The 14,630-nt window shown below is 35.6% G+C and overlaps 1 protein-coding gene across 2 annotated transcripts; it reads left to right on the top strand.

Annotated features, from left to right (window-relative positions):
• The first annotated feature begins 11,414 nt into the window (after window positions 1-11,414).
• LOC120158572 (protein ABIL2-like) lies at window positions 11,415-14,345 on the top strand. 2 transcript variants are annotated; one of them, XM_039169399.1, is made up of 10 exons: window positions 11,415-11,521; window positions 12,286-12,391; window positions 12,720-12,802; window positions 12,913-13,063; window positions 13,173-13,272; window positions 13,376-13,468; window positions 13,549-13,618; window positions 13,725-13,813; window positions 13,932-14,050; window positions 14,185-14,345. In XM_039169399.1, exons 2-10 carry the CDS (start codon window positions 12,314-12,316, stop codon window positions 14,341-14,343), a joined length of 942 nt encoding a protein of 313 aa, XP_039025330.1. In that variant the 5' UTR covers window positions 11,415-11,521; window positions 12,286-12,313; the 3' UTR covers window positions 14,344-14,345. The 2 variants fall into 2 exon arrangements, with proteins under 2 accessions (XP_039025330.1, XP_039025329.1); XM_039169398.1 differs by lacking the exon at window positions 11,415-11,521 and having other exon boundaries at window positions 12,178-12,391.
• The last annotated feature ends 285 nt before the right edge of the window (window positions 14,346-14,630 follow it).

Here is a 14,630-nt window from a genome sequence, read left to right as displayed (position 1 = left end):
TACACATTCTCATAATCACACAAATTTCACATGACTTATATCATTTCACGTATGATTACATGGTTCAGATCTCATATCATATATCACATGTTTCATATAACCTTTACATATGGTCGCTTAGTTCATTGCCTTAGAGCACATATCATATAAGTTCATGTCACATAATATGTGATACAAGCAAAATGTATTAATACATACATGTATTAACATAACTTATATTATAACCTTTCAAACCTATAATTTAAGCAATTACTCTTATACATATTTTATTATAATCTTATATCAATACAATATAACTTATCTTACAGATTTTCATGATCATCTATGTCATATAAAGTTTATACTAGTTTCCTATATTCACTTAGTTCAGTTTCACATCTTTTGTTACCTAAGCATGTATTCTTATATGGTTTCCTATATAATTACCATACAACTAATATTACATATTAGTAGAATAACTTATGCCAATATTTCCTAGTTTGCATCTGATTCTCATTTTATTATCAAATATATATCAATGGTACTCAACTTTTCTAAGTCGTCATTTAATCACATATGTCCATCATAATAGTTCACATAGATCTAATTTATATAACTTATACTTTGTTATTATATTTCACCTAAATCATTATCATACAATATACTATATGCCATATAGTTCCCTTAAACTTAGAACATTCCCTAGGGTTCGTTTTCACTTATCACCTATTCACATAATTACTTAAGATGATAACACATAAATACGTAAATTCTTATTCCATAGTTTACCTATTATTCTTATCTCTTCTCATAGTCATATAGACACATAGATCTTCATTACCTAACCTATATTACATGACCATATAATTATTGGTACTTATACCACAAAGCTTATACTACTTCATCTTGTTATTACTTAAGTCTTTGTTATCTACCTAGTTCATGATCACGTAACTTATATCATATTATTATATAATCACATGAATTATTTTATATCGATTCACATGATTTATTACACTAACATGTATTCACAGATATCATGTAGCACATACCATAATATATAACACATATACTTATATAACACATATACTTATATCAAACACATGCTTATATTCATTAATTCATGCAATCTAATATAGGAAATAGACTTGTTGCAAGTATTTTTTTCCATTACACATCATATAACTAGTATGCACTCACTTGGCCTCACTAGTCAATACCGATCTCTTATCTTTTTCTCGATGACTATTACAAGTCGACTTGTCCGGACTTTGCTCTTGATCGATATCTACAAAATCATACATATTACATATATATCAACATTCGAATTATCATAATTCGATCTTTAATTTCTTAGACTAAAAGAAAGACTTAATTTCATTTTCTACTTGAAGTAGTATCGGTACCCCGTGTAGGGTATCGATACTTCCCTAGCTGTGGTATCGATACCAAGCCTGGGTATCGATACCCATTTTGCATTCGAAATCCTTATTTCAAAACTGGTACCGATATTGATCATATGGTATCGGTACCCTTGGTATCGATACTACCTTCCCAGGTATCGACACCCCATGAATAATTTATAACTTTCTGCCTTATGGTATTGATACTTATTCATATGGTATTGATATCTGCATCTCAAATTTTGACCCTTTTCTTTTGGAAGTATCGGTACTGGATGAACAATACTGATACCCCATGCCCAAAATCCAACTTTTTAGCTCAAAAATTCACCCAAACTTACTTATATCTTATACTAGAACCTCTTTTAAGTCTTTTAAGCTTAACTACACTTATTTAATCAACTTAGATCACTTTAATTCATCCTAATATCCAATATCCCATATACACTCTTGAATTCAATAATTATGCCAATTTATCAACATGTTCCAAATTCACTTCTATTGCTTCTAACTTCTTAATTAGACCCTTGACAAGTCAAATTTCACTTCAAAACTTATTTACCAACTCTTTCTCAAGATTTCACTTAGAAACCTCTTATCTTTAATCCTTTCTAACTCTTGCATATTTTAGTTTTAAGACAACTTAAGCTTTCGTTAAGATTAAGTATCATCTAAAGAACATAAATCAATGATAAAATTAAGAAATTATCAACCATTATGGAACTCACCTTAACATCTGAGGTAACGGCTGAAGGAGGAAAAAAACTTTGGAAAATCTTAAGTTTTTCTTCTTCAAACTCCATGTGGTTACTTTATAACCATAACCAAATAATTATTTTATTTGTCAAATGACCATTATGCCCTTCAATCTATTCATCTCTACCAATAAATCATGTGGAATAAAATTCCTAATTAAGTCTTTGCACTTTTAAATTTTCATTATTTGATCCCCAATTTTAAAAACTTCTATTTTAGTCACTAACCCTATTTTTGGGATATTACAATCCCCCTTCTTTAAGATAATTTGTCCCCAAATCCATGCTTGGTACATAAGGGAACAACTTTGATCTTCGTTGGATCAAAAATTCTTTCATTCTTATCTTGCTCTATTTTCTATGCTCAAAATGCTTCAAACATTCTATCATTTTGCCTTTGAATCATCAATCTAAAAAATAAAGCAAAGTTAGAAGTATATAACTTGAATTCAAAGAAATTGAAAGGATTAAATTCATTAATGAACGAATTTGTATATTTAAAGATTTGGTTCACTAAAGCTTCCCATTCTTGAGATTCATTGAACTTTGAATGTGGAATGAATGTACTTTGAATGTCAAAGAGCATATCTTTTGGAATTTTAAATGTCACACCCTCTGAATCTTCAAATGAAAAATCCTTTGAAACTTCAATGGATATATTTGAATCATCAATTTGTAATGGCATGATCTTTGGAATAACCTGCAAATCATATGAAAGCGAAGGAGGAAATGATTGGTTAGTGAAAAACAAAACCTCTTTCTCCTCACATTCCTCTCAAATTTTCTCTTATCTACACTCATCCCTTTCAACACATTTATTTTTAACTTCAACTTTGTTCTCATTCTCTTTTTCAGATCTCTCAATTTCATTTTAAACTACTTCAATTGTTTTCTCATACAAAATCTATTTTTCAACTCCAAATGATTTTGTTTCCTCACAACGTTCTTCTTGCATAGCATCGAAGCTAGACTTAATATGTTGTTGATCATGAAGTACTCGGTGTAATGGTAATTGTATTATTGTTACTTTTATTCTTCCATGGATAAATGAATATTGATTTAATAACCCATCATGAGTGGCTCTTTTATCGAATTGTCATGGTCTTCCAAGCAGCAAATGAGTTGTGCTCATTGGAACTACATCACAAAGAACCTCACCCTCATACTTGCCAATGGAAAACATGACTAACACTGGTTGAGTAATAGCAATCTCTTCGTCATTATTCCATTGCACTTTATATGGATATGGATGTTGCATCGTCTTCAAGCCCAATTTGTGCACTATGAGTGTACTTGCAAGGTTTGTGCAACTTCCATTATAAATGATCATATGCAAACTTTACCATCTACATGGCATCTAGTGTGAAATGCACTTTCCCTTTATTTCTCGTACTTCATTGATTGCAAATATGAAACATAAAGTGACATTATTAATGATTAAAAGGAAATAAATGTAAAAATAGGACCTTACCAATAAAAATCACACACAAAACCTCACAGTCACTCCAAAAAAATTTGATGACTCTCTACTCAACACTCGTGTTTGCACTCGGGAATATAAATTGGCTTTTGTAATTCCCCATATGTTCTCACACACTCATTTTTCCTTTTTCCACTCCTTTCTATTTTAAAGTTTCTTAAAATAACTAACTCAAGACCTTGTCAAGTGCTATGGATGATAGTTGAAACGTTTGTTAGTGTAGAGGAAGTAGTAAGGAAAATAATTGACGAAGGATAGGCTTAAAAGAGAAAGAATGGACACTTACTTAGCAAAGATTCTCACCACCTTCCTAAAAACAACAATCAAAGGTCTTGAAGGCTTCTTCAGGATCGGTTGAAATGATTTGCACTTCTTTGTACTTTGTTTACTTTGTTTCCTTTCTTTTTCTTCACTTTGATGAATGAAACTTGCTTGCTATTTTTCCCCTTTTTGTTTTCTTATTTTGATGCTCCTTTTTATATTTTCTTCTTTTGAATGAATAAATGATGTTTTTTCTTGTTCTTGTTGCAATACACCTAAGCATTGATACCACATGATACATGTCACCTTAGCTCCAACGGATGATGTTGTTGAAGATAAGGCTCCCCTTTGCTTGTTTTGATCTAGGAAGGCAACAAGAATCCTTGGACAAGCAAGATATCTAAAATAGAATGGCTAAATGGAAGTAAATGAAATTTAAATAAAGAGTTGGATGTGGAAGATATAGATAAGATGATGATATATTTGAAAGGTTATGATGAAATATGGAAATGGAAGTAGAAGTATGGTGATGAATTGTTGTAAATCCCGTATTAATTTCCAGCCTGCACTATCTTTGGTAATCTGGACATATCTTGAGCTCCTAATGTCGGATTGATGCAATTCAAAGTGCATTGGAAAGATAAGAGATAAGGGATTAAAAGTAAAGAATACTTCATCACCCAAAGATGCTTTGAACCAGCTCAAAATTGGCTTGTAATCTGAATGACGTGAACTATCCCTTGGATTAATGTGTTCACATTGTGCACCTTGAATGTGTTTAGCTTCTTTTAGTATTTCCAGCTACTCTCTAGCTAAGTTAAGCTCCCCTTCAGTTCATTCAAATAATCTTTGAGCTTCATTAAGCTCCCTTAAGCTAAGTGAGCTAGCATGACACCATTATGAGCTAATATGAGCTGCCAAAGCTTTCATTTTCAATCCACGAGCTGTCATAAGTTGCCTTAGCTTCCAATGTACCTATGCAAAGTATAAAAACCAATGCTTAAATAGAAAATGAGATAGGGGGGGGAAATGTGCATGTTGTCACCTATCTAATGTAAATAAATGAGCTAAGATAAGCTAAGAATGAATAAATTGAGCTAAGTAAATATATGAATGAATAAGTCATGCATGAATATCATAAAGTATGAAAAAAATTGATGACATATGAATATCCAGCGTAGTATAATGTGTTTAAGGCATACTTATGTCACACATAATGCATAAATGAGTACGTGAACAATGAAGTAAGGAAGAACACCTTTAGAATCAGCTTGGAAGAACTTCAAAGTTGTGAGCTTGTTCAGTTTGAATTTGGTGCTCAGCTGGATCACATCAATATTAAAATGAAGCCAATCAAGGAGATCCAAAGAAAAGAAACTTATCTTGGATTGGTTAGGAATAAATTGTTCCCAAATGGTGCACGTCAAATAACAGTCCCAGAGAAGATTAATGATCGTCTCCTTACTATTACAACAGACTTGACACTTCAGATTCATTGTTATTCCTCTCATCGTTCGTTTAGCATTGGTCATAATTCTTTGGTGTAGAATTAGCCCAAGGAAATGACGAATCTGTTGGGGTTCCTCATAATTCCAAGCAAGATTCCATATGTCATATAAGGTATTCAAATTGATTTGTTGGAGGTGCACATAAGCCGATCAGACTGAGTATTCACCCTTTTTCTCCCAACTCCAAATTGGTCGGTCCTCACCCATGTCGTCATAATGAGGACGAACGAAAATAACCCATTGAAATGTTTTCGCATCGAAGTACCGCCAAAGAAGTTGAAAGATCCAAGTTCCTGTATCAGTGGAAAAGTCCCGAATCATGGCATTCATATCGACAATATGACTCTGATCAAATTTTTCAGTTATCGACATTTGGCTTCGTATCCACACATCCTTCCAAAACATGGTCCTCATCCCATTACCAATGGACCAACAAGTATTTTCATAGATGAGCTTCGAAATATGAGGTAACGACTTCCAAACAAAAGAGCCATTCTTGGCAACAATGTGGTCAGACATAAGATCACGAGTTCTATAATTAGAACGAAGAATTTTAACCCATAATACTTCAGGTTGAGTAACAAGATTAAATCCTAACTTAACCAAGAAAACCTCGTTTTGTTTTTGGAGGGAGCGGATACCGAGCCCACCATGTTTTTGAGGTTGGCAACAATTCTTCCAACTTATAGGAGTAGTGGAGGGGAATTGTTGGAGCCACCCTAAATAAACGACGAGCAATCTTATCAATCTGATCACAATCTCCTTTAAGGATAACCACAATTTGCATGAAGTAATTATTCTAAAGAGGTTCCTTAGCAAGTGTTAGCCGACCGACCATGGAAAGTTTAGTGGCCACCCAAAGCTAAGTTTATTGCTAACTTTGTCATCTATAAATTGAAAAGTGCTCTTAGAGACTCTTTGGTGGAATAAAGGCATACCCAAGTACTTCCGAAGGTCATTTGAGCGTTGAAAGCCTAACTTATTGCAAATATTATCCACCACGGTGTCCTCGGTATTAGACGAAAAGAAAATTATGGTCTTATTCAAGTTGACTTTATGGCCATAACTCCTACTGAATTGATCTAAAATGGACCTGAGGAGACAAGATTGGTTATCATTCACTTTTCCCAGCAAGAAAAGGTCATTAGCAAAAAATAAGTGGGATAGGTGCGGACCTCCCCGGGAAAGATTCATCGAGTCCTCAATCTCGATATCTATAGCATGATGAATAATGTGGCCTAACTTCTCCATACAAAGAATAAACAAGTAAGGCGATAGCGGACAACCTTGGTGGATTTCACGAGAAAGTTTAAACTCCTCTGAAAGAGAGCCATTCCAAAGGATTCGAGTAGTGGGTGAAGAGACGACCTCCATATTGATCTGATGAATATTATCAGGACAACCCATATCCTTAATAGAATCTGAAAGAAAATCCCATTTGACCCAATCATAAGTCTTCTCTAAGTCAACTTTCACTATCATCCATTGAGTTTTCCCTTTCTTCTTTTTCATTTAATGAATAATCTCTTGGGATATAAAATGTTATCATTGATATTGCGCCCAGAAACAAAGCTAGCTTGGTTCGAGGCGATGATCTTTGGAAAGATAGGCTTGAATCTATTAGCTATGATTTTCATCACAAGCCTATAGAGGATGGATCAAAGACTAATTGGCCGAAAATCAGCAAAGGTCTCAGGACTGTCCACTTTAGGGATGAGAACCAACAAGGTTTTATTAAGATTGACATTAATAGGGTTACCTTCGAAAACTCCTTTGACCCAAGAACAAATATACCAGCCCACGGTAGCCCGTTGGCTTTGAAAAAAAAGTGTGCAAACCATCATTTTCAGGAGATTTGAGTGGATGCATGTCGAAGAGGGCTTTCTTAATCTTCTCATTCGACACCGTAGAGCTTAACAAATTATAGTCCGCTTAAGAGATACGTGGGAAGACATTCTGAATGGGAAAAGCTTCTAAGGGAATTTCGTCATTCCGATAAAGATCAACAAAGAAAGCGGTAGCTTCCTGACGGAGAATGTCATCATTAAAACACCATTCCCCGCTACTAATCTTTAAAGCTTGGACCGATTAGACTTGCAGCGACTAATCGTGCGATTATGAAAAAAATTTGATGTTGCGATCCCCTTACATAATCCAGGTACTTCTCGATTTTTGTTGTCAAAGGATCTCCTCATGATCTAAGACCTCTTCAAGATTAGCTCAAATTTCCAACTTCTCATAAAAGAGGCTACTATTTCCCTTAATATCCATCTCTTTTCGAATATCGGCTAACCAGTGCTTGAGGATTTTCTTCTTTTGGAAGATATGTCTATAAACATCCATGTTCCACACTTTGAGACCATTAGAAATAAAATTAATGGAGCTAGTAATGTTACCTTCATACGACCAATTTTCACAAATGAAGGAATTGAAGTTTGGGTGTTGAATCCAAACAGCTAGAAATCGAAAAGGGCGCTGAGCTTTGAATCTAGAAGCTTTGGCCGTATGGATCAAGATCAGCCTCTGATCATACTTGATCCTGGGGAGATAGTAAACGGACGAATCGGGGGCAAAGAAGAGCCACTCCCCATTAGCCACCATGCTGTCGAACCTCTCAAAGACATTACCTCGCATCCAAGTGTTTGAGGGTCATTTGAAGCCAAGATCGACAAGGTTATAGCACTCTAAAAAATCATGAAAAAGAGCACATCCACTTCCTTTCCTAACATCGCCCCTCTTCTCATTGCTATTCAGAATCACGTTAAAATTTCCCGCTATAAACCACATAAGTTTAGTGTTAAACCGGATGTTGCTAAGGTCCCTACAAAAGGCTTTACGCTTAGATGTCTCCGGGTGCCCGTGCACGATGGTAACAAGGAACGCAAGGTGGGAGCCCATAGAGACTTGAGAGAGAATAAATTGAGGATGAGTCGCAAGAATATCAACTGTAATAGTGTGATTCCAAAGGAGGCAGATACCACTGGAAAAGCCCGTAGCTCTAAAAGAACTCTCAAAAGCACGCTTGGAAATAAATCGATCAGCCTTTTGCCCACTACTCTGCTATTCAAGAAGAGCTATCATATCCGGTTTATACTCGAGGGTATATTCCTTAAGGACCTTTGAAAATCTAAGTACACCACAAACTTGACAATTCCAAGATATCAATTTAAAATCCAAAAAAGTGTTAGAGAAAGAAAACCTCTGACAATTACCCCCTTTGGTGATGGCGTTTCGATCATCTCCCTGGAGGTAAGTCGTCTCTCGATACTGTGAACAACATCTTGCATGGTAGTCTGTAGAGATGGTTTAGGGGTAAAATTAGCCTTAAGCTTGACCCCTTTATTTCAAATCACATAAGGAGCTAAACGATTTTTTGTAGTTGCAGAGTGGCCTGGGGTGGGTTGTTTGCTATGGTTAGAGTAGTGTGGTCCATTCCCTTGATTACTATTATGAAACGAAACCATCGTATGGAAGGTAGAGTCCAAAGTAGTAACCACCTTTTGCCCATTCATGCCTAAAGAATTATAAAAAATTGGATTAATGTTCGGGGTAAAGTTAGTTCCATTTACTGTTACCACCTCGATTGGCGTTAAGTCTTCAAAATGCATGGCTTTCGATTGTAAGTTGGCATTGCATGGATTCCATAATGTGATCTTGGGAGTTCAAGGAGGGGCCCACGTCTTTAGTCAAGGATGGAGTGCTACTGCTGGAGTCCACCACATGATATAGAGGCTTCATAATGGAAAAAAACATTCTCCTTCATTTTTGCATGGAAAAGGGACTTTGGCTGTGGTTACCTGCAATGCAAATACCCTGATTATTAGGTAAACATTTTCTTTAGAAATGGGAAGAGACTGAGTAATAGATTCGAGAGCAATGGTGGTGATTGATTCAGTGTCTGCTTGAATATTATTCTGATTTCCTTTCTTATGGTGCTGATTCATTCCGTTTTTACTTGTGGGTTCCATTAGAACACCAAATCTCGATCCATAACTATTAGTTGCCTTAGAAGGTTTTGAAACTTTAGCTCTATCCGTTTGGGTCCGGCACAGTCGTTGCTCAACAATCATCCAGGGATCAAACTGATCGTTTAGACGGGGAATTGTTCCCGGTCGATGTCTCACTCGGGAAGTGAATAGAAGGGTTAGTAGGGCTCGACATAAGCTTGTCCTCCTGTTGGTGAGAAAAACGAGGACGCCCATCCTTAAGATGGCCAAATCTACCGCATGAGAAGCATATTAGGGGCAAATTTTCATATTCGACAACTTGGATTTTGTTACCAACCACCACTCGAGAAATTAAGGATTTTTTGAGGTTGACGCAAACAACAATTCTAGGGAATCTTCTCCTATTACTGGTGGCATTATGAAAGTCCAGTTTAGCCACCTTGCCAACCAAGTTCCCAATAGCATAGAGAATTTTCTTTTTGTACATGTATTTCCGGTAGACTATGGAAACGTGTCCAAGTGATCACAGTCGTAGGATACGGCTTTGAAGTTCGGAAGTCAAGCGTCCCTGGCTGAACTGTTAAATATTAACCATAGACCATCCAAGGACCTTCGACAAGAACTTTACCGTAATCTTCATCATTTTGAAATTTGGCCAGAAAATAGTCATTCTCCACGTCCATGAGGTAAATGATTGAGAAGGCTTCCAAAGAGTGAAGGTTTTGTTTGTGAGCGTATTAAGACCAATGTTTCAACCAAAAAGTTTAATAACCACTGTTTAGGACCATACTAGCTTCCATGAGTTTGTATGCGTGGTCTGCCATCGATCCTTTAGAGGTAGGTTACCCACCTCCATTACCTGTCACAACTAAAGCACATGATGGAGAAGAATCCATTTGCATCACGTGTTGTGGTTTAACCTGCCCCCTTCATGTGAGACAATACGCTTCTCTGGATCTGCTGAACTTTCTGAACAAAGATCCTTGAAACGAACCTTTCTTGGGGCATCAGAATTGGGTGGAGCCTCCCAAGAGGTCGTCGGAGGAGTACTGGTGTTGAGAGGATTTTCTAAATTCCGTTTGGTTAGTGCAATTATTGAACGACTAAAATAAATATTTTAGATGCAACTCAGAAATTAAAATATTAAATTTTATAGTTAAAGAACTAAAATAATTTTGAAATATAAATCAAAGAATTTTAATAAAATTTTTAATCTAAAATATGACAACACAAATTTACTATTAAAACGGTTAAGCCGGTTCAAGCATTAATCCAAAGGGTAAAATACACAAATGGTCCCTAAACTATAGAGTATTTCATTGTTGACTTCTCTAAATCTTATAAATTACAAAATAATCCTCTAAAAATAGGGTATTTCTTTTTGAGTCTCCCAACTATTAAATATTATGAAATGGTCACTTGACTATTCATATGTTCCGAACTCCTTCTTTTTCGTTAAAAAAATTACGGTCATATAAGTTAGATGTTAACATGTTGATTGTGATATAATAACCGCTTGAGATTTTGGGATTAAATTTTATCATATCTTAATTAGTATGTTAACTTTCAACTCAGAATACCGTAAATTTTTTAACGAAAAATGATGGGTTTGGAACATATAAATAATTGAGTGATCATTTTATAAATTTTAACAATAAAAATTCTCAATAAAACAAAGTCCAATAGTTGAGGGATCACTTTATAATTTTTAATAATAAGGAGACAACAAAATAGTACGTTATAATCGGGACCAATTTACAAAATCCTCTTCGGAAAAGCGCATTAGATTTGTGTTATAGGGATGAAACATTGTGGAGTCATGTGATTCTGCTTGAGAATGGGAAACCATTGAACCAGAAAAAGAAAAATAATCTTCTGCTGCAAAGCAAATCGGTTCCACTGAAATGCTCATTCAACGTAGCTGCCAAAATCAACTACAGCAAGACGTGCTATGAGCCTATAAGTAAATAACCTGGCTGCCAATTGCTTCTTCCTCGAGTAGGACTGCAAGTTTATGCCTTTTGCGCTGCTCCCAGCGCCGATTGATATTGTCGTTTTCTTAATGTTTTCTTAATGCCTTGCTCAACTTGTGCTGGTTTTTAAAGGTTGAATTGGAAGTGGGTCTCGGTTTTTACAACTTCATCTGCGTTAGAAGTGCGAATAAAATAACAAGCTTGTCTAAGAGAAGGTTAGATTTTTTTTTTCCAATTTTGTTGAGAACCCACTTTCTATATTTGTTAGTTTTGAGCTTTTAAATGTTGAAACTCCGAGAAAAAAAGGGAAGGAGATGACCGGACAAGGCATATAGTTTGTTTCACTCGGCTGAGTCTGGTATAAGGCCATTTGCCAATTTGGCTTTAGTTCAGCTGAAATGACATTCACACTTTCTGGGAAGTATCTCAACACACACCGTTCTTTGGCTGTCTCTGCTAATAAAGAAAGGGCATGGAAAATTTCCAGGTTTTGGAGTTTCCTTTTCCTTTTAAATGTTTAATGCACTTAGAATATTGCTGAATATTCACAGACAAACTGGGGTTTCTCCTATCTATCACAATCAAGTGTTTTAGTTTATTATCTGTTGATTTTGTGTATGAGAATTGTTTATTTCCTTATTTTTATTTCTGGGTAGTTGCAGAAGTGCAGCAACTGGCAAAGTGTTGTCTGTCTTTTATTATTTGTTTTCTTATTGCATTTGGTTGGAATAATTGCTTTTTTGTATCTTAGTAGTTGTAACTTAGTTTTGAAGTGTCTCACTCTGTCTACAAGTTGCAAGCTTGGTGTTTTCATATTGTTGTGGTTCTTATTTAAACATCCTCAAGATTCAATGAGGTTTTATGTTTAATATATGATTTCTATACTTTTTGTTTGATGTTAGAAGAGCTATTTTTCTTGCTCTCCCTTTTCCCCCATTTGCTTGAAATAAATTTGGTTATTTTGATTATACATGTTAAGGCATACTTGGTCCGGTCTCCTTGCAGCAATGCCGATGTCTGGAGAAGAATCTGATTATGAAGAGGTTTCTATGCAGCAGGGCTTGTTATTCTCTGAGAGTCTCAAGGTATGAGAGTTAATGATATTGTCTGTTTACTTCTTAGGCTTGAAAGAATAGGATCTTCCTTAAAGTTGAAATCTTTCTTTTGTTTCTTTTCTTCTATATCCTGGTTGAAATTCGGTCCTTCTAGATTGTATGCTTAGCATTTTGATGGCCAAACTGATTGCACGCTCCAGTTAAATCACTGCCTAATTTGGGTGGCTTTGTCTTAGTATTGCTAATCCGCCATCTATATCAGTCGAGTGCGATATGCACAGATTCGGCACTTCACACCGCTAGATAATGCATTTATATCTCATATCCATGGTTTTATCACAGAGATCTTTTGTTTTAGGATTTGAAAATACTCAGAACACAACTCTACTCAGCAGCCGAGTATTTCGAGCTGTCCTACACTAATGATGACCAAAAGCAGATGTGAGTCACTCTAATTCATCATAGCTCATTTCGTTCAGCGTTGTTCAAGTTTGGTTACTTCCATTTTCTCCTATTTTTGATTATGAAGAAAGATTGTCATGTATATGCAGAGTGGTAGAAACATTAAAGGATTATGCTGTAAAAGCCATTGTGAACACCATTGATCATCTAGGTTCTATGACATACAAGGTTAACGATTTTTTGGAAGAAAAGGTTGATGAGGTTTCTGGAACAGAGCTTCGGGTATCTTGTGTCGAAGAGGTAATGTTGAATTCTTTTCATTTCTTGGTGAGATAACTTTGATTCTAGCCTTTGCTGTTATATGCCTACAAAGTTTTGAACTTTTCCTTACTTGAATGTGGCACTGCAGAGAGTACGAAAATGCCAAGAATATATTGAACATGAAGGAATTTCCCAACAGTCGTCGATTATTAAAACACCGAAGTACCATAAATGTTACATGTTGCCAGGCAATTACCCGACTCTACTCTGTTCTCTTCGCCTTTTTCCATTTTGTTGCAATAACCGGGAAAGAATATTTCGCTGTTTTTAATGTCTTTTATCAAATCCCAGTTGGGGAGACCTTGCATGGTGCAAATCAAACCAAGTCAAAATATCAAGGATGCAGTCTAGACAGTGAGGATAACGGCCATCGGTTTAGGAGTGGTAGTTGTTTTATCTATCCTTTTGCATCATCTCTTATATTTTGGATAAGGTTCCAATGTAACTCGATCCTTCCTCTAAAGCTGTTCGAGCTACAATTAGGGAAGCACGACCGCCGCAATCTGTCAGGGAAACCCCGACATCTTCAATCAGGTAAAGATCACCATTACATTTCTGGTGAATTGCATTAATAGACCATAGTTATTTAGTTGTATAATTAGAGCATGAATGCCAACTATTCTAGTAATGGTTGTTGCAGAAGAGGACATTCTCCATCACCTTCTCCTCGGCCTCAACAGCGATCGACAACGTTTTCCTTTACTGCTACCACGCCAAAGAAAGAAATAGGTTGATATACTTTCTTTCTGTTTTACCATCCTATTTCCTTAAAAATGTTTTCGGTTATGACTTATGAATGCATGTTTGTGCTTATTGATGGTACGATGATGTTTATACGTATAATCAGAGAAGCGAACGGTATCACCTCATCGATTTCCTCGTTTGAGTTGTGGATCTGATAGCAAGCCTATAACCCCGAATAAGAGTCGGTCAAGTACTCCGAATTCGGCTGGTGCGAGGCAACGGGTGAGTGTAAAGTAGTTTCATTTATATGCTTAAGTCTATCAATGAAGCATTGCAGCACATTTTTAACAATTCATACTCTGTTAAGGATGACTGTGATCTATAAATTCTAACTTGAATTTGGTTTGAATTGGCAGTATCCATCAGAGCCTCGAAAATCTGCTGTTGATTCTGAGAAAGACAACACCAAAGACATTGAACAAATTCCCACCAAAAGTAAGAGACTCAAAGCATTTTTTGGTCGTCGCAAATCAAAGAAAGATGATATGCTGTATACTTATTTGGATGAATATTGAGGGGACGGATGATAGAAGACCAAAACGCCCAATGATAGAGGCAAACCATATATATGTATATAGTGAATGCAAACTGTTTCCTCCATATTTTATCAGTTAAATGCTTAATTAGAGGCTAATTTTTGAAAGATTATTCACGTAAAGAATTGATCTTTAAAATAACAATGTAGGAGATCAGTCTTCTTTAATTGGATCAAATTGTGTTAACGTTTTAGATTTAATTTAGACTTTTTAGATGATCCCAAATTATTAATTATTTATTTATGTAATTACATAAAATAAAAGTT

This window comes from Hibiscus syriacus, unplaced genomic scaffold (assembly GCF_006381635.1).
Source record: "Hibiscus syriacus cultivar Baekdansim isolate YM2019G1 unplaced genomic scaffold, ASM638163v2 tig00111330_pilon, whole genome shotgun sequence".
In the NCBI taxonomy this organism is placed as follows: Eukaryota; Viridiplantae; Streptophyta; class Magnoliopsida; order Malvales; family Malvaceae; genus Hibiscus; species Hibiscus syriacus.
The sequence above is the reverse complement of the archived record's forward strand: the minus strand, read 5'-3'. Positions and strand labels throughout refer to the sequence as shown.